The sequence below is a fragment of the Onychomys torridus genome, chromosome 6 (assembly GCF_903995425.1).
Source record: "Onychomys torridus chromosome 6, mOncTor1.1, whole genome shotgun sequence".
Classification (NCBI taxonomy): domain Eukaryota; kingdom Metazoa; phylum Chordata; class Mammalia; order Rodentia; family Cricetidae; genus Onychomys; species Onychomys torridus.
Window position 1 is genome coordinate 29,692,445 of NC_050448.1, and position 27,371 is coordinate 29,719,815.

General features: G+C 40.7%; 1 protein-coding gene across 1 annotated transcript in view; it reads right to left on the minus strand.

The window, feature by feature from the left end:
- Positions 1 to 284: 284 nt before the first annotated feature.
- Positions 285 to 27,371, minus strand: part of Slc7a11 (solute carrier family 7 member 11) — a 71,247-nt gene continuing 44,160 nt past the window's right edge. Inside the window, exons 7-12 of the mRNA XM_036190540.1 lie at positions 14,561 to 14,684; positions 12,670 to 12,773; positions 11,932 to 12,028; positions 9,919 to 10,068; positions 8,372 to 8,549; positions 285 to 977 (exon numbers count right to left, since the gene is read on the minus strand). Of these exons, the coding sequence (XP_036046433.1) occupies positions 913 to 977; positions 8,372 to 8,549; positions 9,919 to 10,068; positions 11,932 to 12,028; positions 12,670 to 12,773; positions 14,561 to 14,684 (718 nt within the window). The 3' untranslated portion in view covers positions 285 to 912. The remainder of the gene's footprint in view (positions 978 to 8,371; positions 8,550 to 9,918; positions 10,069 to 11,931; positions 12,029 to 12,669; positions 12,774 to 14,560; positions 14,685 to 27,371) is intronic.

Below are 27,371 nucleotides of genomic sequence, written 5' to 3' on the forward strand. Positions count from 1 at the left end.
TCAATGGATGTCATACCAAAAAGTACACATTTCCCAGAACTAAGGAACCAGGACACAAAGTGACATCCCAAACATCAAACCTCCTGAGAGTAAGTGAAATCATATTCAACCTAACAAATTCGCCTTAACTTTTTTCAAACACAGTTCGTAGGATTGCCTCATAAATCATAGCCTCAAGAAATGCTTCTTTAATGCATTCAACAAATTAGGGTATATGGATGTAGCTGAAAGGTAGAATGCTTGCCTGGCTTTTTCCAAGCCCTGAGTTCGATCTCAAGCTACACACACACACACACACACACACACACACACACACACACACACACACAGAGTACTCCCCCATCTTTTGTTCTGAAGCTCTGAGTATAAGCCGTTGAAATATAAGTGACAGCCATGTTGGTCACCAAAGGAAAACAATCCAAGGTCTATGTAAAATATAGTTATTTCTGGCCCCTTTGCCGTAATAATAACATTTTTTCCCAGAAAAATAGAAAATACTTTTCACAGTATAGGTGTCCCAGTAGGTAAAGCTATGTATACAGACCCCCTATATACAGAAAACACTTTGGTCTTCTATTTGAAGGTTCTCAGTCATGATAAGAAATGTTACAGAGAATGATAGCCCTGCTGGCTAGCCCTGTTGGCAATGCCCCTTGTCTTGTTCCCTTACCTCAATGGGTAAGCACCAGACTCCAACACTGCACTTGCCTCACTATGTGACTTGCGTATTAGCTTCCTACAAATACATTGAGTTACCAGTAAACTGCTCAGAAATTAGTTTGAATACATTAGAGGATATGAATAGAAATAACCGGTTCCTTTAGTCCATCACCAAAGTTGTGTTTTCTTGAAATAAAGATCCATTCTGTATCTCAGTCCTGGGCAGATAGCCAAGATTTTGATGTATTAAGTTCATAATTCTTTAGAGTCTTCTGGTACAACTTGTAGTATTATCTGTAATGTTCTGGTTATTCTGTCTACAAAGAAATAAGGAGAGATTAAAATGCATGAAAATCAGAACAGCATAAAAATAGCATAATGTGAATTATTTGGGGTTGCATACTGAGAGTGCACGGCCACCTTCTTTGTAGTGCACTTTCAAGAGTTATTTACTTCATTACAATCCTATCATGCTCAATTAATTTACTTGTCACTTCTACAACTTCCCATGATGCTTCCTCAGTAAGAATATATTAATATTTTGCATTCAAATAAGAACAGTTATTTATGAACCAGGAGGCTGAAAATATTTTGAGACAATGGGACCAAGATATAAATAAATGTTTACAAATATGCCTCATGTTCAGCTAAAAATGGGCTTGTTCTTTTTTCACAGAGATGACAACCAATTTCTCAGGACAGTCATGATAAGAATATTATTTCCAGTTTCTAATTTGTAGTATTGTTGAGCAAATTACCATATTTATCAAGGCCTTGTCTGTCTCATAAATAGAATGAGAAACTTGGACTAATCTGGGTCAGTAAGGTCTGGTCCTTGGACCAATTCCATTACGTATTGTCCACAATTCCAAATTTACTTCAAATTCAATCCTTAGTCTCCTAATTTAGAAGCTGAAGGTTTAACCCAGCAAGAGGTAACTGTAACAAGCACTAAAATATAAGAACCCCTGAGTTTTATTACTTCTAAGGACACTTTCTACCCCCCACCCTAGAGCGCTGAGCTCTGTGGTGACGGTCTGAGGGACATTGTTGTTGGCTCATTGTCACCAACCCCCACAGAACATCTTCAGAAGTCTGCTAATCTTAGAAAACCCCAGGTTCTGTCTTCTTAAAGGTTTCAGAACCAAATCGTCTCTCCTCCAGATATTCTTTCTCTTTTCTGGTAACTCATTATTCTAACAGGCTTTTGCGAACAATATTTAACTACATTTTAAAAAGCTGTTTTCATCTTTTGCTCTCTGAACACTGTGGTTTCCATGCTAAATGTCCCCCAGAAGGTCATGTATTTGAACACTTGGTCCTCAATCTGTGGATACTGTTTAGGAAGAGTGTGGAAGGTTTAACAAGTGCAGCCTCTCTGAAGAATGTGAGTTTACACTGGCTGGCATGGAGACTCTATAATCCAGCCTTACTTCCTAGGGGGTCTCTACTTGGTTTCTGCTCCCTCACTTCCGACAGGATAACCAGCCACGAGACCCCTACAGTTCTGCCTTTTCTGCCAGGATGGGCAGTAGTCACTCAAACTGTGAGCCAGAACAATCCCTCCTCCCTTAATTTGCCTCTTCTCGGGTATGTATGTTGTCATAGCACACACACACACACACACACACACACACACACACACACACACACACAAAACAAAAAAAACAAAAAAACCAACAGCAACAACAAAACAACCCAGTAACAATTACAATCATATTCCCTGAGGGAGTTTCCTGGGCACATTATTTTTTTTTATTCTGTGTTTATTGTAAAGGGTTTCATGTATACTATTGTCAAGTAAATTAAACCTTATATAATTCTTAAATAAATTGTATTTTGTAATAGTCCACTCCGCCATAAGAGCAACAATCAAATCCCATATTTGCAGAAAAGGACATGGCAAAATTATATTCTGAAAATAGGCTTAGGGGTAAATTATCCACCAGCAGTATGGGGAAGGTGGCTTTTATAGGCAGACAAGGAGCCAAGCCATCTAATAGTATGCTACACAATTAAAGTACAAGAAGCGTTGTAAAGAAGAGCAATGAGGTTGAAGAAACATGGTCTCAAGCCCGTGTTTCAAAGGCATCCCTGCCTGTTGCCCCTATGCTAATCCCTCTGTCTTGTCGTCTCACTTAGCCCCATTCCTCACACCTGACATCCAAGCTTGTCCTAGTGTTCTCCCATAATGTGGGTTCCCCACTCTTGCCTTCTTAGATTTCTTTCTGGTATGGGAACTTTACAACCATTCCAGATACATGTTTTCATGTGCCCTTCTGAAAGGACAGTTCAGATTTGGATTCCCCTTTCAGCAGAGCAAGGCAGAGACCCAAACTGTGTGGTTCTGCCTACTCAACCCTGTCGACATTCTCCCCTGGATTTCCCTAAGCTCTCCCTTTGGGGTTCCAGTAGTGACATAACTTGTATTATGGTGCCGTGTTCAGCAAAGGGATTGGCATTGCCTTCAATACTCATTGGTTTCCCAACTTTTCTTTCTAGGCTGTCCTACAGCAGTGGGGTGGCACAGGGATTCAATGGAGCCAAGGAAGCTTCTAGAAACAGTGCAAAACATGTGACTTTGGAGTGCCATATATTCTATTCATTCTCACAATAAGATTAGTGGCCAGACAATATCAATCAACATTACTGCCTCTACAAATAAAGGTGAGCCAATGACCTGCAGTTGCAGTTTTCCATAATTACTACCCACAGGAGCTTACAGCAATGCAGTGATTTCAGTTTTATTTTTCATGTTCTCTTGTTATTCTTGATGCAAACTGGAACAACTGAGTTTGCAAAATCTCACTCCCCCCACCACACCTGGTATCTGCAGGGGAGCAACAGCCAAGATTGAGTGAGCTTGGGAAGCAATGCAAAGCATCCAGCCCCAGAAATTATATTGAAAATAATAGTATGTTCTCTTAAAAGGGGGTTTAAAAATGCTTTCATGTGCATATTTATTTAGTCTCAGAACATGTTTTGAGCCCCTAAGAAATACAGGCAAACTTAATGAATTAAAAAGGTATACTCTAATCTTTAGGGAAAATCTGCAAACGCATTAACCAGCTTTCAGGGGCCTGTCCCAGATAAAGCTATCTTGATACACTTTGGGCAACATATGCTTTCAGGCTCTGGAGTTGCAAGCTTGCTGTCCACAAAGATGGATTATAGGCATTCTGCTCATGTCGGCCAGAATGGCTTTTGTTTGTTTGTTTTTATAATCAAAGATTTTGTTTAAATACAGCTGCCTCCCTATTTCTACCTGAGCAAGAGGGGCTAGCTGCTACTCACCCCAGTGGCTCTCAGCTATTATCAGGTTGAGCAGATAACTAGAGGCTATCAAGTTCAATGGCTGCCACTAGCCCTGGTCTGGGCTTCCAGAGTCTAGAACCTCTGTGTATCTGGATACATCAGGGTGGAACCTGCCCCCTTTTCCTCCCCTGTGAAGTTTGCCAGTCCATAGATAAATAAACCATATAAACAACCAAGCAGAAGAATTAACTGCCCTCTTAAAGACGGGGGAGGAAGCTTTCCGCATATCTAACTATTGCCTTAAGAGAGTGCTTTCTTCTATGGCTGGAAATGCTATAACATAAAAAGTGGTTCAATACTGGCATCCTGTGGCCAGAGGTATTCATCAAATCTCTAGGAATCTCGTATCCTTGGGCTAAGAGGCTAGGAACACTCCCTGGCTGGCTCTGCCAACTAGCCTTGCACCAGTTTCTGAATGATGTCTAGTCACAACTTTTGGAAACAGGCCGGGCAAGGTGCATTTTGCGAGACTGTCACATTTTCCCAGGGTTAATCCATTCACACATATTAAGATAAAAAATAAAACAGCATAACTTAAAAGCTAGACCATTTTACCAAGCAATACAACATATTAAACTACTGAACAAACTGCTTCAAGCAAGGCTCTCCTGCCTCCAAGCTCAGGTGGAGTCTTCTCTCAATCAGAAAGTGTGTCTTTGGGGGAAGGGTCCAGTGCTGCTGTAGGACTCTCATGTTTCCTCTCTGAGTGTTTTGTTTTGGCCAAAGGCTACAAAAATACTTGCTACTGCAGCAATAAATATTATGAACTTTCTTATTTTCCTACAAGAACACTGCCTAAGAGTAAAATCAAGCAGAATTACAGAGGACCGTTGTTTCTCTCTAGTCCCTTCCAAGGCGTCTATAAAGATAAAGAATCGCAACGATCACAGTTTAAAGCAGAATGCCGTGTCCCTGGTCAGACGTCAGTGCATCCCCAAGGACCAAACCACTGTCGTGGGTCTCCTTCCCAGCAGTTCATTCCACAAATGGCTGACACTAAATTCAGCAGCCTTAGAGATGTTCCAAACATCATTAGAAGCAGAAAAATAGCAAAAACTCCAAGCTACATGAGCGCAGAAGGACAACAAAGAAAGATCTTGTAAGCAAATGCCTGTTCGGAACTGACTGAGTGCCTTTGAGCATGCGCCTGTGGTAGAGACTGGCTGGAACTGGCTGACTGCACAGGAGAGGACAGAGCTCACCCTTTCCTCACTCCACGCTCCTTCTCAAAAGCTGCTGACTCTTTCTTCTGGGCGTAGGGCTGTCTGCCCTGCTCAAGGCCTCTTTGTCTGTGTATCCCAATCTCACTCCCAACACAGCCCTAAACTGTATCAAGAAGCCAAGTAATACTAATCCTACATATTTTAACAAAATTGATCCTCCCTTCGGCTCCACAGCTAGCATCTCCAGTGGAGAAAACCTAACTAAATACATTCTGTGGAAAAATAAATACAGCTGTGCAGGATATAGATATATGCATGTGCTCAGTGAATTAGCGTATTTCCGTTAGCCTTGAAATCCTAATTTATATAGCAACATTTCTTACAGGAATAGTGTTGCCAGCTAGAAAGTTAAATCCAAGTAGAAACTGTGGTAGGAAATCTGAAGTAGCCAAATGGCAATTCAGTTAGTAAGGAGTCATGGCAAAACTACTTTAAATGGCTGGTTTCTGAATGTGTTTTTGGAATATATTAGAGACTCCACAAATAAATCTTTTTGTCATAGTTTTGTATCAACACTCACTTGTTGAAAAATTTCCCATAAATCTCTAGACTTCCAATGTAAGTTTTTATATTTTTGAGAACTTCATATATGAATACTGCATTTATGTTATTTCTCCCTCTCTAACTACCAACACCTACCATGTCCCAACTCTTTTTCAAATTTATGACTTCTTTTTTAATTGCTATTTTTACATATATACATATACATACACACACACATACATACATACATACATAAATACACACACATATATTAACATACTGAGTCCATTTGGTGTTGATGGTGTGTAGATACTGGGTCTTGGCCTGGGAGAAGACCAATTCCCCCTCTCTCGTCAGCCATTGCTCTTAATCTAGGGATGTGGCCTTGTGAGATTTCCTCTATCACCTTGGCATGTCACCCTGGGCTGTCATGACATGGGTCTTGTTAGAGATGACCATATTGTTGCAATTTCAAGGGTATAAAGCTTCAAGATCATGTCCTCCCTTAGAGTTTTAAGATTAGGCATGATAAATTAAGTGAATTAAGACCAAATACAAAACGAAAAGGAATTTGCATTCTAAACTCGCCAAACCCATAAATAACACCATATCTGGTTTTGAGAATACATTTTATGTGACTTACCCCAAGTCACTATCACAAAATACCAGACTTAACTTAAATGAGGGAATGTTTATTTACACTAATGGGTTCTTCCTGTGTCACAGGTCACTAGGATTTAATCTAATGATGGGTATTTAGCTGAATTTGTCACTTGAAGCTGGGTTTGATTGGAAAAATTAGATGATTGAGGACTGCATTTAAAAGATTTTTTTTTTTTTTTAGCCCTAGTCCCTTGTTCTGTGGAGTTCTCTGCATCCTGGCTACAGCTTCACCTCATCAGGTACTCCCAGGCCTCTAAAAGCAATAGAGCCATGTTGTAGAATAGTATTTCAAAGTGTGTTATTTTTGTTTATGTTGCATTTGTTTAACTTTGTGAAACTGTGTTACTTTGCCTATCTAAAACACCTGATGGTCTAATAAAGAACTAAATGGCCAATAGCAAGGCAGGAGAAAGGATGGGTGGGGCTGGCAGGCAGAGAGAATGTATAGAAGGAGAAATCTGAGAAAGAAAGAAGTAGTAGCCAGAGGAGGAGGACATCAGGGGTCGGCCACCCGGCTACACAGCAAGCCAAGGAATGAGAGTAAGATTTACAGAAGTAAGAGAATGGAAAAAGTCCAGAGCAAAAGGTAGTCAGGATAATTTAAGGAAGAAAAGCTGGCAAGAAACAAGCCAAGCTAAAGCCAGACATTTGGAATTAAGCATAAACCTCTGTGTGTGACTTATTTGGGAGCTGGGTGTTAGGCCCCCCTGTAGAGTAATAACCTCCAACAACAGAGCCAGCACCATCAGTGTAGCCAATCCCACAACTAAAGACTCTCAGGAAGGGAAAGGGCAACCATGAAGATGTGTGAACTGAACCTTTTGAAGCCATGAGCCAAAATAAACTTTTCTTCCTTTAAATTATTCTTGAACTTATATTTTTGTCATGGTGGTGAAAATCTAACACAGTGGATATTGGTGTCCAGCAAATGTAAGTTCAAATCCTAGATGTAAGGCTTAAGACTTTGTATACTTAATTCTAAATTCTCCCTCGTGCTGAGCCCTGGCTTCCTTCCCAGGTAGAAACAGAATTGTAGACATGGGTCCTTGGGGAATTGATCTGAGACAGTGAAGCTGGAGAAAGAGATCATAAAAGCCCCTGACACTGAGGCTCTTCCAAAACCCCCTTCTGACCAAGTGATCTACACTTTCTCCTCTACATTTTGACTGACTATCAAGTTTAACCAGCTTTTCCTCCTTAGTGCTTTTAACTCCCTATTGGTCCTGCTAATGTCCTCGTTGCTATCCCTGAAGGAACCTCCTATGTCTTTTCTCTCTTCAGCCTCAACCTTCTCTCCTCCATCCTCAGTGCTCAGCATTGCTTTTTCAAAGGCAACTTTCTGAATTTGAGCCCTGGCTCTTTTACTTACATCCACATGTAAGAATGAATTCTCTGGGGACATCACTCAAAATTTACATAACAGGGACAATGACTTCTACTACTTTAGATGGTTGTTAGTACTGAAAATGGGCACACGTGCAAGCATATAGAAACCATACAGGAAACACAAGCTATTAATCTCTTCCTGGTTTTTGCTATTCCCAGAACCCTCTGTAGCTCCATTTTCTAACAAGGTAATATTTTAGCCATGATGTAAGACACTGGCAAGCTTCCACCTCACTCACCAAGAAATCTCATGTCCTTGGTCAATTTAATGCTATGATAGTCTCTCGACTTTGTTCAACCCAGAAGAACAATCATTATATCACTAGGGATTCAAAAAAGCAGTTGAGACCATTTACAGTACTGAAAAAAATTCTACCTAAAGAAGCTATTCTCTAATACACCTGGGACTACAACCACCCAAATTAAATACTCAACAGGGGTCAATGGGGCTGCACTCTAAATGTCCTTCCTGTCTTTCTCTTCACAGCTGCAATTAAAATGCAGTAATTTACTTTAATAACAATTGGACCATTGTACAATTGTAGCTGGAAACTTTAAGAGATGTATATTGGATGTGTGCACCTTTATGGGTGTTCTATACCACAGGCTCTCGCCAGGTCCAAGAGGCTTAAAAGTTGTACCTGATAATTGTCTGAACCACTTGGGTTTCTTGTCCCATATAATGAAGAGATAATATGCAGGGACTCCAGTCAACGTGATGAGGAAGCCAACCCCAGTGCTAAATGGGTCCGAGTAGAGGGAGAGAACCACCATGAAGAGGCAGGTGAAGGAAAACAACGCTGGGATGAACAGAGGCACCTGGAACACAGGCAAAACAAAACAGCTTCACACAAGGTCAAGAGACGTGAGGCAGTGGGCACCAGTCATGTGACCAGGCTGTAAGCCCCCAGCTCCTTTAAGCAGCAAAATCTCTTCAAGCAGCACAGAGCACATATTAGGTGCGGTTTTCTTAACTTGAACCTGTTTCAGAATATTTGAACAAAGTCTAAGGCTAGGAAACTGTGTTTCCTCGTGGATGATCTATTCAAATTCTTTCACTAGTAAAGTTTCATTACGATTTACATTTTTCATCTTAAAAGACTGGCTATTGGATAATTAGGATGAGAGCCCACTTTCACATGGAGTCAAGTGCACCGGTGGCTGGTGGCTTTGCTACATGTTAACACCTCTCAGGGAATATTGATTTCCTGTTGAGAGTCACACTACGACCCGATGGGAATAGAACAGGCCAACTCCTAGTCAACAGCTAATAAAGATGCTGCAAGCATGTGGCGATGAATACAATTAGAAACAAATCCTGATAACATGACTGGCAGCATTATCAGTGCTATGTCTTAAAAGCAAATAAATAGTGAGATCGCACTGACTCATGGACGTCTGAGGCTGAGGAGATGACAAGCCTGCTCTCCAGTCTTCCCAAAGGAAATTGTTGGCTACAGTGAATGTTCATCCCACTTGGTGGCAAGCTCTTCCTTTGCTATTTCATATTTCTTTAAAACAGTGGTTTCCAACTTTCCCATTGCTGTGGCCCTTTAATATACTTTTTCATGTTGTGGTAACCCCCAACCATAAAATTATTTTCATTGCTACTTTATAAATGTAATGCTGCTACTGTTATGAATTGTAATGTAAATAAACATCTGTGTTTTCCGATGGTCTTAGGAGACCCATGTGAAAGGGTCATTTGACCTCTAGCTTCCCCAGGTTGAGAACCATTGCTTTAGAGTATATGGAGGAAAAATACTACAATGTTAACAAGTTAAAATGCTTAGTAATCTGCAAAGCTACACCCTTTTCCCAGTTATAATTAATGAAGTACTCTTTCATTCACAGCCCAGCTGTGTCAACAATTGGATATGAGGACAGATAGGGGTGTTACACCCTCTGAACACACCAAGCCATGCATGAAAACCCAACATAAAAAGTATCTTTCAACACTGTCTGTTCTCAACAGATAAAATCTGTGATGAATTCACTATACCACACTTAATAATGTATATACTTTCCCTAAGTGAAGCATATTAGAAGCATTCCCTGCAAGAGTTAAATAATTTACACCACAGTACCCCACCCTCCCCCTAACCTCCCCATCATCAAGTTATGACAAAAAGAGGCCTAGGTATTAGGAGAGAGATTTATGGAAACCCATCAAGATCGCTGCGGTTACCTTGAAAGGACGATGCATATCTGGGCGTTTGTATCGAAGATAAATCAGCCCAGCAACTGCCAGCCCCATAAAAAGCCACCTGGCAAAACTGAGGAAATTCAGAAGACTGTAGAGGTCTCCGGAGAAGAGCATTATCATCGTCAAAGGATGCTGGAGTGGGAAGAGAGGAGACAAAATAAATGCACGGAAATAAGAGGGAGCAGGCAATACCAAACAGTAACATCGTCTCCCATTACAAGTGTCTTTCCAATGGTTATTTATAACCAGAAACCATCATCCTAACCGAAGCCTAGACTCCACAAGCTTTTTTCCCCCCATATTCTGTTCTTAGGCTGTAACTAAGCCTCAGCTGGAGGGTGCCGTCATCAACCACCTTTTCAGTGGGGATTTTCTGTGAATCTGTTGTTTTGTTACTTTGTCAGTTCCTTCTTGTCACTGGAGAGGAGACGACGTGTTTTCTGTTGTTGTTTTGTTTTTGTGTGAATGTGTGTCCATCTATTCGCAGGTGCACGTGTGTATAAATGCAGGTATGTTTATAAATGCATGTGGAGGTCAGAGGACAAACTTGGCTATTGTCCTCAGCCTTCTATCCCTCAGGTAACTTCTTCCTTGTAAGATGAGGTCTCTCATTGGCCTAGAACTGACCATGTAGGCTAGGCTAGCTGGCCAGTGGGCTCCAGGGATCTCCCTATCTCTGTGCCCCCCCACCCTAGCACTGGGATTTTTGAACCCAGGCCACATTGCCAGCATTTTAAAAAATGTGGTTCTAGGGAACTAAACTCAGGTTCTCATACTTCAGGGCTAGCAGTGTACCAGGCACACCCTACCCCAAACAATGTGTTTCCAAAAAACAAAAAGAGGAAAAAAAAAAAGACATTCGATCACTCAAAATCAATGCAGAGTCAATTATTAGTAAGTGCCAGTCATAAATATTAAATGCAGACACTCTAGCTCTGAAGTGATTCCTGAGATGCACACAGGAGACAACCATGTGGAGATGAATCTTTCAGCTCCTGAAAGCAAAACATTGACATTTTCCTGGTCCAGGCCAACTCTTCCTTTGTGCTAACTGCATGTGACCCACAAGAACAGGGCAGAATGAAGCCTGGAGAGCCACAGAGCAGGCCTCTGCAGCCGAAAAAGCCAAGGATGCCTTGACTGATAGCAGAGGCTTCAGATGAAAGCCTTCTTCATGGAATAATACATCCTGTTCCCACACGTGACGTTAGCTTCTAGATTCCTCACAGAGTGTGTGCGTACTTTAAAAGGAAATTTCAAGGAAACATTCTGAAACAAATTAAATGCATGGAGAAGAAAAAAAAATCTTCAGCGCTTCCTAGGGCACTCTCGACAGCACATTCCAGTTGCCAGAAAAAGAAGCTACTAGAATAAAAATGACTCTAGCTTTGCCAATGGGTACTTGAGGTCTCTTCCACCTTTTACAGTCTTTTGTAGCCCACATTTCACAAACATCGTTACGGTATAGAGAAATCCACAGCTTCCATTTGCATGTGGGATTTTCCTTTCTTCTCTGTAAGGTTAGCTCTCACAGGTCGCAGTTAAGATTGGAGAACCATTTCCCGGCTTAGTGTTTTGTCTATGCTTTGAATTACATTGTGTGTGTTTCATTATGGCGGGGGCCAGGAGGAGACAACGGGTAATGTTAGCACAGTCTGCTTTCAGCTGAACTCTGAGCCAGTGGTTCAGACTGTGTCCTTGTGGTTTTTCCTTTGAGGTTCTCTGCCAAGGAGAGAAACCACGGCACCTACTTCCCATCATACCTTACAAATCTTTTCAAAGGTGAAAGAGACACGAGGTGGGCCTTCCCCAGGGCATCCCATACACATCAGAAACACGGAGTCAAAGGAGGAAGCCATGGCAAAATCTCTGGCCTCCCAAACATGATACAACGAGCACCAATTGAGTGGTGAATTAGGATGTCTGTTTCAACTCCCTCTTTTTGCTAAACGTTTTGTGAGGTTGTATCTACATAGACTTGTTAATGTGCATTACCAAAACAAGAACAGCTGGCAGAGGAGTGTGCTTGTGGACATGAATCATGGAGAGGATTTCCGGAAGGTGCCCTTCTCGAGACGCGACATAGAATAGCCTGGTGGGAGAAAAACGTGGGCAGAGTTGACGAGAGAATCAATCTTTCCAAAGGGATATCTGGGACATATCATATTCTGCTTTGAGAAAAAGCAATTGCAACATCCCACTGAGTGGAGCTTTTCCTACACACGAAGAGCTAGTGGCAAAGTCAGTTCTAGATTGCCAGTGTCAATCCAATCTAGCACACATGCATTGCACACACATGTACATACATGTGGCATTCAGATTTATCTGATTTAAAATGTAACATAAGGAAACAAGAAATCTTCGTACCATCAAACAAAGCAAAAGGGTTACAGATGGTGGGGTGGTTATTTTTGCTTTCTACTTTACTCTTTTTTCGTGGCACCTTCAGAAAAAAACAAAAGACTTTATCGCCAGAAATAAAAGCTGTTATGAGACTCTAAAAAACTCTAAAAAAACGCCGCATGGCCAGCGAGCAGCGGGCTATATGTAGGCACGCAGCGCCCTCTACTGGGCAGAATCAAACATGCTTCACTTGAATCTACTCCAAACTTGCATATCCCTTTAAAAACAACAGGTTCGGAGGCACTATTGCTTTTCTCTTTAAAAGTTATCCTTATCACATCCAATCTCTAAAACAGAAATGTGTTTCTGAAAATACATGAACTCGCTCACCTGGAGACAGCGAACACGCCACCGTTCATGGAGCCGAAGCAGGAGAGGGCAACAAAGATCGGGACGGCTAATGAGAAATTTCCCAGCAGCCGCTCAGAGAAGGTCTGGGGAAAGAAAGAACGAAGCAAATTAATGCTTTCCCAGAAAGTGGAATAAAATGAAACAATTTAGGCCAAACTTGCTCTTTGACTTTCTATTAGCCCGGTGCTACGTGAATGTTTTATAATCCTTCCTTTTGGTTAGGGTCAAACTGACTCCAGAGACAATCATCAGAAGCGGGTACCATAGCATTGGTTGTCTCCGACCTGTGAGCAAAGGTCTCAGCAGTAGTCCTCTCTCTCCCTTCAAAGCAACGATCCATTTGCAGAATCTTTATCAACTATGATGCATGTCGTCTCTGACTCTGATCAGAGGAGGAAGCTCAATTTGGAAATTCTACTTTTAGAGACAGAAATGGTTCTGCACAATACGTGCTCTTTCGCCCAGAAAGCCACCTTTGTGCGATGGGGTACGGATAAGCACTCACGAGAGTTACAGGTATTTGTTTCCCGTACCACCCCTGGTGCTAGACGATACAAGACACCACACAAGCTGATCAGTTATGTCATACGAGTGAGCCGGTATGCACCGTTCTTTCCTCCAGTACAGTCATACCAGCTGAACCTGTTTATGGACTAGCCCTCCCCCATCCTAGGAAGCTGTCATTTCCTCCCAGGCTTTCCTGTAAAAAGCTAGAACACAATTTCAATCCTGACAGGTGACAGGAAATAGAAAGGGGAGACAAAGTTCTGAGATTTCCTTGTAGGCTGTCACACGTGCAGCCCTGTGCATTTCTATAAAGGATACCCTTTTATTTTTATTTTTTTTTTTAATGTAGGATTTTTTTCATTGTCCTTGATGCAGCTGGAGCTATGCAATTAACAAAACCCATTATGCTCTCAAAAAATTAGTGCTGCCCTTTGCCTAGAAAGGTGAGGCAACTGACCAGACACCCAGAAGCTTTATACATGTCACTGCCTGATAGCAAGCCCAGCAGTGGACAAAGCCCTTTTCATGCAGTAAACTCATAAGTTGGTTCACACAAAATGAGATAATTATTCCCTGTGGGTGGTGTTGATAGGAAGTGATCCTACTTTAAAAGGAATTGACATTCAGGGACAGTTTGAATGTTTTTCACCTTTCCTGCTTTTGAGTTAATAAGTGAATTCTTTCTTACAAGCTAAAATAAATGTCTGTGTTACAGAAGCAGCCTCATAACATGATCTTTGGAAACAAGTATGATCTTGGTTTCAAATAAATTTAGGGAAATGCTTTAGAATTATATGTATATATTCTTAGGGAGTTACAATGCACACTGGCATCTTCAAGTATTACAGCAACATCTCTTTAGCATTTAATTGCCTAGTTATTCCCAAATTTATGAATTCTCTAACACTACTATTCCAAGGTTATGCTAGAAATAGATAGACATGGTCCTCCTGAAATTTCTAGAATGATACTTTGGAGAGGAATCAAGTCAACATTTGAAAAGTTTATAACTAGAAATGAGCAGAGGGGGTTGGAAATCAAAACCCACATTTATTTACATTCAGTAACTGTCCACCTGTCCATAGAGACATGCTGGGAAAATAACTCCTCCTCTAAGACAGTACTGATGGAGTTTTAAGCAGCTATACATGGAAATATTTTCTAGGAGATTAAAATAAAAACAAAGAGAATCTATGGCAGAGGTTAGCTGTATCATATGATATATGCTAAGTAAGGTGTGCTCAAAATTTTCAAAATATTATCATACAGGTCAAGAAAAGATTACTGACTTCCAAAACGCTTTCTCCTGGAGGGAATTACATTAGCCTAAATTCAAACTGGCATGATTTTAATGTGGACTTACCACTGCCACAGCATTAGATTGTAACAGCTCCTCAGCACTGATGGTCGTAAAATAGGCCACATTTGTTAGCACATAGCCAACTGTAATAATGACCATGGAAATGCAGATCGCAAGAGGGATGGTTCTGAAATACACACAGACATCACCTATGAGTCATTATGTAACCAAAGAATATAGAGGCCTAATTCCAGTGCAGTATGTCATGGCATTGGCCATGATTGGCATATGGAGGGATGTTTTATCAGAACAAAGTATCTTTGCAATTTAATGAGATCCATGGAGGCAGGTATTTTATATAACTTGTTTATTGTTTCATTCCCAAATATTTCGGTCTGTTCCTTTCTTTTTGCCATGAATGTTGCCATGCTTCTACTAACCTCACAATCACCTGGAAGGCTTGTTAAATCCCTGGCCACTGAGCCTATCCCTGACTTTCTTACTCAATGGGATCAGCATCATTCCTATTTTCCAAAGTGACCCTGATGCTGCTCACTAGGGACCACATACCTTTCTGCTATTAATCCACTGTACTGACAGCTTTTTAAAGGGAGTCCTCCAAAGCATCTTTCATATTCAGTGTTTTCCCCTTAGGCAGCTTGTGGTGCAAACAAGTGAAGACATTTGGAAGCAAGAGAATGGGGTGTATCTATCTTTGTAAAAAGATGGCACTGAGAATTTTGCATGTAAGGGAAGTGCTCACAAAAACGACCCTGCACAGCCCTGCTGTGAGTTCAAAGGACTCTCAAACTCATGAGCATCGAATAAAGCAGCCATGCAGATAATCCCATGAAATTAGAGGTGACATGCTGGGAAGTATGGACGACTGGATGGTGCTGACACTGGGTGGCCTCAAGAAGTATCCGGCACAAATGCAATATTATGTCTTCATTTAGTGCAGTGGGAAAGCCAGGAAGCTACTGACCCTCATAATTTGATTCCATGTTACCGAAACACATTACTTGCTTAACATAATCGCCTCCTCAGACCCTTTCCAGTGCAGGCAACTTAAACCTTCAACTCCCCACACAAAAGCTGGTCATTTTTTTTCTAGCCATCCTGCTATCAGCCCTCATAGAGGCTTTCCCCCCTGCTGAGTGCCACTAATGAAGACCTCAATATAATTTCTTCCAAGATGAAAATGCAGTTCAGAACCAGGAGGTGAAAGGTATAGTCAGTCTCACTGGCCAAGCTAGATGTGTTTAACACACTGAAGCCCAGATCATTATACGGAATGGCAATATCCCCTGTTGAGAACAGGCAAAAACGAGCTAGTCAGCAACTGCCGTTCATTATGCTGCTAACAGCCTGACACTTGCCCCGATCCCCAAAGCCTTCAGCCTTGACCTCTAAATCCCGGCATCCAAACAAGAAAGTAGCAGATGTTCTCCATCCCCAGTGTGAAGAGGGTCCCGTGGAATTTCCTGTAAGCACTGTGACAGACCTTGCTAGCTGTAATTGATATGTGCTAAATTTAAGTCAAAAGAAAGAAAAAAAAATCACCGGGCCAATGAAATACAAGGCAGTGAAGGAATTAAAGACAAATTCTGTTTCTCTGAAAGACTGGATGACATCGCAAAGGAGTTAGCAGGAAGAGGTGTGGTGGATTCCCCTTCTCAGCCATTCATTGGCTTGTGTTGAACTTTCAGTAAAGGAAGATGGAGATAAGGAGAAGGGGAGAAACAGACCCTCCATTCCTTCCATGGCCATGGTTGATTGAGGTATGTCAAGGTTCTAGTAATAAAAATTGAGGTGACATTGCTCAGTACAGTGGGGTGACTAACTTGCACAAGATAGGGAACATGGCCATACCATGTAATGCTGAGAAATAACAAACAAACAAAAAAGACAAAAACAGAAACAACACACATCTGGAATTTGGTATTATGGTCATCCCAACCAAGAACTGAGTTTCCTAGCCCTGTGTCTGGTCCCTTTTGTGGTATGTTTCTCAGTGGGGCTTTCAATACCCATCTTATCAGAGGGCAGGCTTAGCTAGTCCAGCCATCTAAGTTCCCTCTTTCTCAGTTTGCTGCTAACAAACGTAACAGCAGCAGTTAAGACCATTGGGCTACTACTGGCCTCAACCTTCTTTTGACTATTTCCCATATCTGGAAATTCCTGTACACTGGAAATTCCTGTACACTGGAAACATCATCACTATTTTATTTATGAAGAAATGGAGTCTTTGGAGTTTAAGTAACTGTCCAAGGATGCCCAGCTGGTGAGTGGAATTCAGGATTTGGCTGTGTGCATGGCCTAACTTGAAATCAAGGCATTTTAACCCTGAGTGTGTACTCTCTCACACAAGTGTGGCTCCCTCAGCTATATCAATGTTCATGGAAATTAAGCTGTAGAATATTAAGTGAGTTGGGAAAGTCTCATCAAGACTACATTTCTCACAGGTTCCTGTGAAGGAAGGAGAAGCCTTCAGAGACTCTTATCATGTTTCTGTAGGACACAAACTGTAGTGAAAGGAGAAGGGTCTCACATACCTTCTCATTTTATGGAACAGATTATTTATTATTACAATTATTATTGTTGTTGTTATTTCAAAAGAAAAGATGTTCACTTGATGAATTTCCCCCAGACATGTTTGTATACAAAAGGGAAAAGAGTCAACATGCTTGTCAAATAAGACGTAAAGACTTATTAACAAATGTGCTGTGGAATCAAATATGCTAGGTGGCTATTGGGAGGGGCGACCACAGGCAGCTGAAAATGGGGTCCAAAGAAGAGGGTATGCTGTTGAGAACAATAACCATGATTCTCTCCAATGAGATCAAGTGAACCCACGGAACTAGAGACACTGTGGCCACAGCCGCTAGCCTTACTGGCTGTCCTCAGGTCCCTTTCTCCTTTGAAGGAAGGGAAAGGGGTGAGGCATATTCTGTGGTTGCCTTGGCATAAACGGCATCAATTTACAAAGGTGAGCAGCTGGCCTGATCAGGGCTGGGCACCACGTGGTTAAGTCCTGGTTACAAGTATCAAAGCCTATGTATGAACTGATAAAAGCTCTTAGGCCACACCAGAGTGATCTTTCTGGACACTTTAGATGCAGAGGGCAGATAAGCAAGGTTAGGAACCCGAGAGGAAGGCCAGTGGCACAGGAAATGAAAGGAATTAGAGGAAGGAGCAGAGAGGCCATGGATATTTCAAAGTTTCTAAATTAGTGACATGTAGACACCCATCCTAAAGGGTAAGAAAGCTTTAGCTTCCAGATGAATACAAATGGTGCACACCTGTAAACCCTCCTCTTTCTCAAGTGTTTGAACATGTTTGTTATGATGAACAAAACACCAATTTAGTGAGAAGAGTTCCCTCATCCTCAAGAGCCTTCCGTCATTACATATGCTTTTTCCGATTAGCCGGCAATGAGTGTGTGTATGATATTTTTATTAGCTGAAAATTGTCTTCAAAAATGTCATAGTCAGTCTTCTGACTTCTTAAGTTAAATTGGCATCTCTAGCCATTCTGGCACACAAGGAAGAATGTTTGATTCTTTAAAACTACTAAACTGGAAGTCTGAAATGCCTGTTCAGGAGCTCCTTTTCCATTTCTTTTGTTATGGGTGATGGCTTATTTTCCAAACAGGATGGGTGGATATTTGTCTTTTTAGAATCTGCATAACCCCTACAAAGACATTTGATACTGAAGTAGATGTGCTGCATTTCAGATCACTATAGAATGATACATAAAATAAGTAAATAAAATGCACAGTCATATGTTTAAGTAGGAGCTAACTCCCATATTATTTTAAGCAGAAAAGCCAAGGCTGAACGAGGTTAGTGATATGGGTCAAGGTCACAGAAGCAGTGAGTGGAAAGCTAGAACTCAAACTCAGCCTTGCCAGTGTTTCAAGCTCCCAGAATGTCTGTTGCAATGGCATCTTGACTGTTCAGTGCTGACTTTTATTTCAAGTTCAAGATCCAAAGGGTCCTGGTATGTCAACAGATGCACATCATGTTTTATGTAAGCAATCCATTGTCAAGCCAATCATTCTACTACACATCTTATGCCATGCATATAAGACTATGAACCCCACAGTCACTGAAGGTAGAGAGTCTGTTAAGTGCGTTATTATTAATTACCAGAAAGATTGTTTCCAGCATTTCAACTGGACCAGAAGGAGCTACAGCGGTAAAATGAGAGTGAGTAAACCCAGCTTGAAGCTGTCGTCCTTCAAGGGCACGTCAGAGTTAAAGGGGGTTTTGCTACTCAGGTGACCGAAGAAATGCCCTAATTAATTGATATTAGGATAGCCCAAGATTGTCTCATAATATGAACAAAATCTCCCAAGACAGTTGTGACCCAAGCCTGTTAATCTCCTCAGTCACCATGACATCCTAGAACTCACTAACCACCTAGGGATATGCTCTTATGTTTGCGATATAGGCCGGGACACAGTGACAGACAATTAAGTTATTAAAACACACACACACACACACACACACACACACACACACACAAACCTACTCTAATATGCTCTGGAACCTTCTAACGTGGTTCATGTTTCAACTTTCTATTTAGAATGCATTAATATTTCAATGCATGTATTTGGCATTCAGGGAAAGAAGGGACAAAAAAAGTCATGATCAAGAAGAGCAAAAGAATGGCAAACTTCTTAATGTAAAAAGCAAAAAAAGTAGGGATGAAAATAAATAAATAAAGGAAGACTAATATTTTTCAAGGATTTTTAAAAGTCTGCTTGAAATGCAGCCATGCTTCATTGTAACATAAAGTATTTATAATTATATCAAGTACCTTCCAATTATAACTATTTATTTTAGAGACATACTTGTTTCAGATTTTCTCTATAGTGACCCTGCAGCGACTTTGGAAGACTTATATAAATTTTTCAGAGATTTGACCAAGAAATAATTCAAACCTCATTACCTCTTTCTTTTGGATTCACCAACTTGCTTTTTGAGAATTATCATTTCTTTTATTATCACTGTTATTAATTTTTAAAAATTCTTCAAAATTTAGCTGTGTATGAGAGAGCAAATATTAATAAACTTATTTCAAGGAACAGCTTCCCTTACATGTTTCATGCACATGATTTCATGTTCACATATGTGCTGTGGATATCGCTCTGTATAAATAAATTGCTGATTGGCCAGTAGCCAGGCAGGATGTAGAGGCAGGACAAGCAGAGAAGAGAATTCTGGGAACAGGAAGGCTGAGTCAGGAGACGCTGCCAGCCGCCACCAAGAGTAACAACATGTAAGATACTGGTAAGCCACAATCCATATGGCAAAGTATAGATTTATAGAAATGGGTTAGTTTAAGATGTAAGAACTAGATAGCTAGAAGCCTGACCCATTAGGCCAAACATTTTAAATAATATAAGAGTCTGTGTGTTTCTTTTATAAGTGGGCTGCGGGACTGCCTAGGCTTGGTGGGAGCTGGAGAGAAACTCTCCAGCTACACATATGTCACTCATCTTTCTTTAGTCTTGCTAATAACAATATCTTCAACAACTCTCGGACACTGGACTATTCCATCTGGCCATGTACTCACTCGCACTTTTAGCAAAGGGGGCATTTATAGTTGTGACTACAATTTTCCACGGTCGAGTTCATATGCATCTCCTATTTTTTCCAGGGATTTTTGCCTCATTGTCATTTATGATAGTATTGCTACAGCTCTAGTTATCCATTAAGAGTGGGAATGAGATACTAAAATGTGCAAAAGAAAACCACTTGAGGACATGTTGAAAGCAACTGAGAAGGTGTAGTTTGACACTGAAAGGAAAAAAAAAAAAAACATTTACAAGGAAGAAAATACCAGATGAACCTGTTTAACGTCCTGAAAGGATTTGTGTCCGTGCCTAATGACCATTCTGGAGCATAGTTGAACATACCAACACAACAAACACACTGTAACATAAGTGCAGACAAAACCACTATAGAGCTCAGTCCTATCTGCCCCATCCCCCACTTCCCAGGGAACATAGCAAGAGCATGGGTAATTGTGCCGGCACATTACAAATCAAGCTCCATTGTCTCATCTAAATCTCACCATTCTGTGTCCACAGATGAAGAGGTCCAGAAACAGAAGGAGAAGCAGACAGACCTGGAAGGAGCTGTGAGAAATTAATAGACAAGGATTAAGATTGAAGGGTCACAAGAGGCTAAGGAGAAAACATACATAGAAGAATGTGTAAAGAGAAGCACAGGAAGAGGACCAAGAAAGGGGGCAAAAAAGGATTAAGTTTCCCCCAAAACTTCACAGGACAAACGAAGAGAAACACAAACATATAACTCAGAAACACAGAGTAATAAGCAGTCGCAAACATAAATATAAGCATTGTATCCTGCAAACGCTTTATTTTTTGTCCCAGAATAAATTCATGACTAAATAAAATTATGCAACAAAATGTAGCATGAGCATAAATTTTCATTTGCTTCCCCTTTACACAATCTCAAAAACTTTGCATTGTGTGCATCTCATTTTTTTCTCATTTTCTGAAGATTTAGTGTATGTCCTCTAGATACATTACAGTTATCTATATTTATCATGAACAAACACAAGCATATTTTAGGCGCATTCTAGTCTATAAAGACAAAACTAGCTTTAAATTAAATGCTAGCAATTAAATCATTGGAAGAAATATCTTAACAGTAATAAATTAAATTCCACAGTAGTGGTTAGTTCTTATTTTTGTTATGGCATGCATATAATACTTCTCTTTAAATTTCATTATATTGCTCATGATTTGACCCAAAGTACACTGAGGTCTCAGTGAACCACTTTTTACAATGGTGTTCCTGAAATTCAGATTTATGAACAAGGCATGAAACTACACACCAGTGTGTGTTCCTCTTTCAACTCTACATATTCCTGAGAAATAACCACCCAGAAGAGAGCCCAGTTACCAGGCTTCCTCCTGTGTAGGGGGGAATGTGACTCATTCTTAGCTTCAGGATGTGAATAGATGATTGAGTTAGAAGCTAAGATGTCTACTGCCCCTGCCCTAGCTGGGATCTGGTTTCTATGTTGGTCAATGTTCTATCACTGTAGCGAACTCCCCAAGAGAGTCAATATCTGAAGAGGCAAGTATCCTCTGGCTTACTGCTTTGGAGATATCAGTGTATGGCCACCTGATCCTACTGCTTGAGACTGTGGCAAGGCCATACTTCATGACTGGAGTATGTAATGGAACAAAACCTTTCCCCTCCTGCCATGGCAAAGAGCAAAACTGAGGCAAAAGAAGGAAACAAGGTCAAGTAATCTCCTTCAACAGTAAACTTCCATTGACCCAAAGAACTCCCAGGATGCCTATGTGTAAGTTTCCTACCAGGTAAAGAGTTCTGTCTTGATGAGAAGCTCTGGTAAGACTCAGGATGCTCTAAAGAGAGATGAAAATGCCATCCTTCAGGGAAACTCACTAAAACTCAGAAAGAAAACAACTCAAAAGCTTCAGGAAGTTCCTCTTTCTCCATATATATCCCATAATGACTGCTGAGAGACAAGCTCAGGCCTGCCCAGCTGCCTCTACGAGACAGAGACCCGCTGAGCTGTCTGAAGAGACACTCTCCAATTGTTGAGCTGACTGCAAATTCTGCAGTGTGCTCCAGGTTCCCAGCTTTTGTGAAAACTCTGTGCTAGAGTGGGCTTTTGGGGACAAGGTAGTCTTTGAGTCATGTCTGCTCCTGTAAGTAAACTCTCACCCATATTCCTACAGGTAACCCCAATTATTTTATTGGTTCATCAAGTTGCACTCTGGTGGTATCTGTACTTTAGTTTATTATTGTCAGTTCCCTACATTTGTTCACTTCACAGGAATAGTGTCACACAGTAAGGCCTCACCTTTCAATGATTCTATCATCTCCTAATAGTACCACACTTGAACCAAGTCTTTAATTCCTGGACCTTGGGGAAGGGGAGTGGCATTTATCCTGCAAATTGAAGCAAGACTATTTCCCAGAGGAAGCCATACCATAGGAGGAAATCTGAATTGCAGAATGAACATAAACAAAAGCCTACCAGGGACCCATGCATACCCAAAATGGGATGTTGTAAGATTTAAGAAGTAACCTTTTGGTGGTTTAAAGCCACAGGAATTCTGTAGGTTGACTGTTAGTTCAAGAAGCATTAACCTAGATAATCAAAGAATAAATGGCTTCCATTGTGTGGATCCCTTTCTTTATATTTATAGATCTTAATTAGGGTCAATAAGACTGAAAATGTGACCTCATTAAGTAGTAGTGTATAATATATTATTTAGTTTACAAAAGATGAGCAAATGACATAAAATTCTTAATGATCTAAATGACAATGTCAAATCAAAATGGATATTTGTCTGAACTAATTAGGATGGAGAAAATGAATCATTATTCAAACTTCCCAGAAACAACAGACACCTCTTATTATTTGGTATTTTCAAGCAATACAGAGCATCTTGAACTCCTGAAATTTCCACCAGTCTGACAAAAAGAAAAACATAATTGCCCATTTGTATCCCCAAGGATGCAAAATTAAAGAAACTCCAATGATGGAAGCAAGGTAGTGTGTACTGAGCCTCCACTGCCGGGTAGAATGGGCAAACTGGTGTCAAAAATTCTTCACGCTGTAAATGTACATTTAGTAGGATCTGACAACATGCTGCACACACATAAATTAGGCCAATCATCACATTTCTGGCAGACAATGAGAAATGGTGCAGTCAGACACGTAGCCATTCAATTTTGACAAACTATTGTGTCTGCCACCAAAGTTGCCTCCAATATCTATGACCAATGATGGCAGGTCAAATTAATAATAATCTTTTAAACTTTCATATCCGGTAGTCAAGTAGACAACTGGTTTTCAAATGTGATCTCTGGGAATCAGAATAGAAGGTAGACCATGTACAAAATGATGGGGTACTCTTGAGTTATTTCAACCAGTTATGTTCACTTTTGTTGCTTTTATTAGAAGAATCCTCTTTAAAAGGATGGTGTGACCCAGAATCTAAGGTAATTTTACAATTATGGCCCTACAAAGTTCTTTTATGCCTTAGTTAAGATTTGGGGTTCAGCCAGGGCACTGATTACACACACCTTTAATCGCAGCACTCGGGAGGCAGAGGCAGGCAGATCTCCGTGAGTTCAAGACCAGCCTGGTCTCCAGGAAAGGCGCAAAGCTACACAGAGAAATGCTGTCTTGAAAAAAAAAGAAGATGTGGGGTTTAACTGTGGCTTTCTAAGGTACACCTTAAAAATAAAATTTAGTTTTAAAAAAATGCCTATATATGAATAATTACATGATTTGTATATATCTGACCCTGTAAAATTGAAAATGATTTTAACACTATAGTAATTGAGGGGGAAATTAGCATATAGAGCTAAACTTGGCAAGGAAAGCATAAAGCAGATTAAGGAGCCAATAGCTATGGTCTGGCTTTAGTCAAAGTGGCAAACCCCCTGTTGCAGGGCACATGACATAGCAGTTTAGGGGAAGGTGGAAAAGAGAAAAAATAGAGTTGATGGGCTAAACACTCTGCCAGTTTGGAGAGCTAATATGTCATTGTCAAGAAAGTGAGGACGGAGACTCCGGCTAGAACGGTTGACAGCTGCCAGAAAAGGTCACAGGGGCCTGCAGAATGGCAGAGCCTGGTCAAGCCCTCCCTCTCCTCTTCTCAAGCTGTCCAGCTATCAAGATTCATATTCCCAGAGGAAGTAGAATGCTGTGATCTTTTATCTTTCAGCAAAAAAGTAAAACCTTTTGAAAACTACACTTCTGTGCATTCATCTGATGTTTACTAATATCTTTTCTTAGACCACAGTTTCATAAGCAGACCTCTCTCTGAAGGGACAATATTATCAAGGCAAACACACTGTCTGATGGCTCAGTGACACATGATCAAGGGAAACGGGGCAGGGGGTGCTCAAGACCATTTGATCCCTCATGTTTCTTCTCTTCCATAATTCCCCTCACCTTCTTTCTCACATGGCTAGTATTAAGAATTTCCATATATATGATCCCAGTGTAGATAGTTTGGAGGGGCGTTAAATGTCACTCCATCTCTGACTTTGATATTTGTTCTAACTTGATTTCACAGGATCTTTAGGAAGTCTCTACATTCCAGTCTGGAAGCTAGGCCGCAGTCAAGTGTTCATCACCAGTAAATGCACAAAAGCATTGGATTGCTGGAGTCTAGAGGACACTCCCTGGAATCCATTCCTCTACAGTTTTTGAAACAAGAGCCCAGAGGATTCCCCAAAGCATCAAGGTTCCTGCTCTTAGACCAGAATATAGTTTTGCCTTTGCTTTTTCTGTCTCTCAGAGAACAGAATAGGCACCAACTTTACAATCTCCTCCCTCCTCTAAAGATGTGTTGCTGTCCTCAGCAGGCACCCAACACATCAGAGCACTTTCCATCATTACCATCTAAAAGTGACAGCCTGACTGAGAGGAAAACGGTCATCGTAGAAGAGAATTTAGTGGGTAAGTGAGTTGTCCACCCTCCTGATTCTACACAGTCTGTGATGAAACCAAACCTCCACAGACTGCACCACCATAAACACTCATAGTGGGGCTTCATAAGTCATTGTATTTTATAACTTTGGCATCTGTCAAAACTTTATTGTGTCCTATGATTATCACCTGAATTTCAGGAGACTATACACAGCAATACAATAAAGGCATTGAGCAAGTTAACTGACACCGAGCTCATGGATTTGACCAACACATGCCAAATATCTTCTATTTGCTAATTATTATAAGTAGAGTGATTAAAATATCAAATGTACAGAAATTCTTCACTAGTGGAACCTAAAATTCAAACAGGACCAGGGGTAGGAGACTATCTCCTAAGAAGACTGTTTATCCCAGATTTCCCCATTCTAGCAGGTCTTACATCAAAGTGTCCCTCTTCAGAGAACCTTTTCCTCCTTTTCTAAGTAGGTCTTGGAACAGTGTCTTTAAGTCTTTATGTGTTAATACACAACAAATTCTACAAAGAAACTAAGTGTTCCCTAAGCATTCTGAAGTACCCCAAAGATTTCCTCTAAGTATCTAATCAAAACATCTTTGAAGATGAAGGACAAAAATCTATTTGTCCCTCTGAAATATAACTGATGCTTCTGTATCATTGTGTTTGTGGGTGTGTGTATACATGGGTGTGTGTGGCAGAGGACAACCTTGGATATAGTTTCACAGGTGTCTTTCACCTTTTGTTTGATATGGAGTCTCTCTTAGCCTGGAACTTCTCCAAGTACCCAGCCAACTGCCAATGTCTCTCACCATCTACAAGAGCGCGTTACTGTCCTGTTTTGTTTTGTGTTGTGGTTGGGGTTTGTATGTTGATTTGTTTGGTTGGTGGGGTGGGTTGGTTTTGTTTGTTTGGTCAACTTGACCAAAACAAACTAGTGTTATATATGAAGGTAAACCTCAATTAAAAACCATCTCTACTAGATTGCCTGTGGGTAGACAGGCTTGTGTACTGTGGAACAAATCTTCGTACACTGTAAATATGTATTGCTTTCGTTGTTAGTAAAAAGCCATTTGGCTGATGACTAAGCAGGACTTTCAGGCAGAGAGAATGCTGTGAAGAAGAAGGGTGGAGTCAGAAGAGTCAACAGCCAGCAGCCAGATAAAAAAGAAGCAGGACATGCTCATGATAAAAGCCACAAGCCTTGGGGCAGCACATAGATTAATAGAAATGAGCGAATTTAAGTTGTAAGAGCTAGTTAGTAATAAGCCTGAGCTACTGGCCAAGCATTCATAATTAATAATAAGTCTCTGAGTGGTTATTTGGGAAGCACTTGGCAGATCAGAGCTGATTGTGATCTGAACAACAACAACAACAACAACAACAAAAACTCCACCTACAACCATAGAGCATTTTATTAATTGTTGAATGATATGGGATGGCCTTCACAGTTGTAGGTGGTTCTACCCCTAGGCATGTGTCCTGGGCTGTATAAGAAAGCAAGCTGAGCAAGCCAATAAGCAGCATTTCTCCATGGCCTCTGCTTCCATTCTTGCCCTTACTTCCCTCAGTGATGGAGTGTGACCTGAGAGCTGTAAGATGAAATAAGCCTTTTCCTCTCCAAGTTGCTTTTGGATGTTCATCACAGCAATAGAAACCTAACAATGACAGTCATTATAACCAGCTCACATACCATGGGTTCTAGGAATAAAGTTCATGTTCTGACATTTGTAAGCCAAGTGCTTAAGGACTGAGCTATTTCTCCAGCCCAAGTATAACTTACTTTTATGACACTTCTAGCCACTTATGGGAAAGGCTTTTGGTTTCTTTGGTTTCTGTTAATTTAAAAAAAAAAAAAACTATTCTGTATCTATAGGTGTCGTTCCCCCCCCCCCCGCCCCTGCATATATGTCTGTGTACCATGTGCCTGCAGGCCCCCAGGAGGCAAGAAAAGTGTGTTGGATCACCTGGGAACTAGAGTCACAAATGGGTTTCACTCCCTCATGTAGGTAACGGAAATTGAACACAGGTTCTCTCTATGAGTGGCCAGTGTTAAGGAATCTTTCCAGTCCTGGGTTAAAGTTTAAACTTTTTGTGTACTGTCTTTCTAGGACATCTCCTATAATAAAAAAAAAAATCTTATTTAAACAGGAAGAGACATTTATGCCATCAGAATATAAAACTTTGATTTTTTTAATCAATTGAAATAAAACTAAGTTTTAGAGTAGTGAGAAGACAGAAAAGGGAGCAAATTTAGGTCACTTTGAGTAAACTATATCTTTTCTTTAATTCATACTCTATCTTATATGACTTTCACAACCATGGGATAAGCCAGCAAAGCTCCCAAAAGAAGTTTCCAGAAAAGTAAATGGAAGCAACAAGGGAGCTTTACCA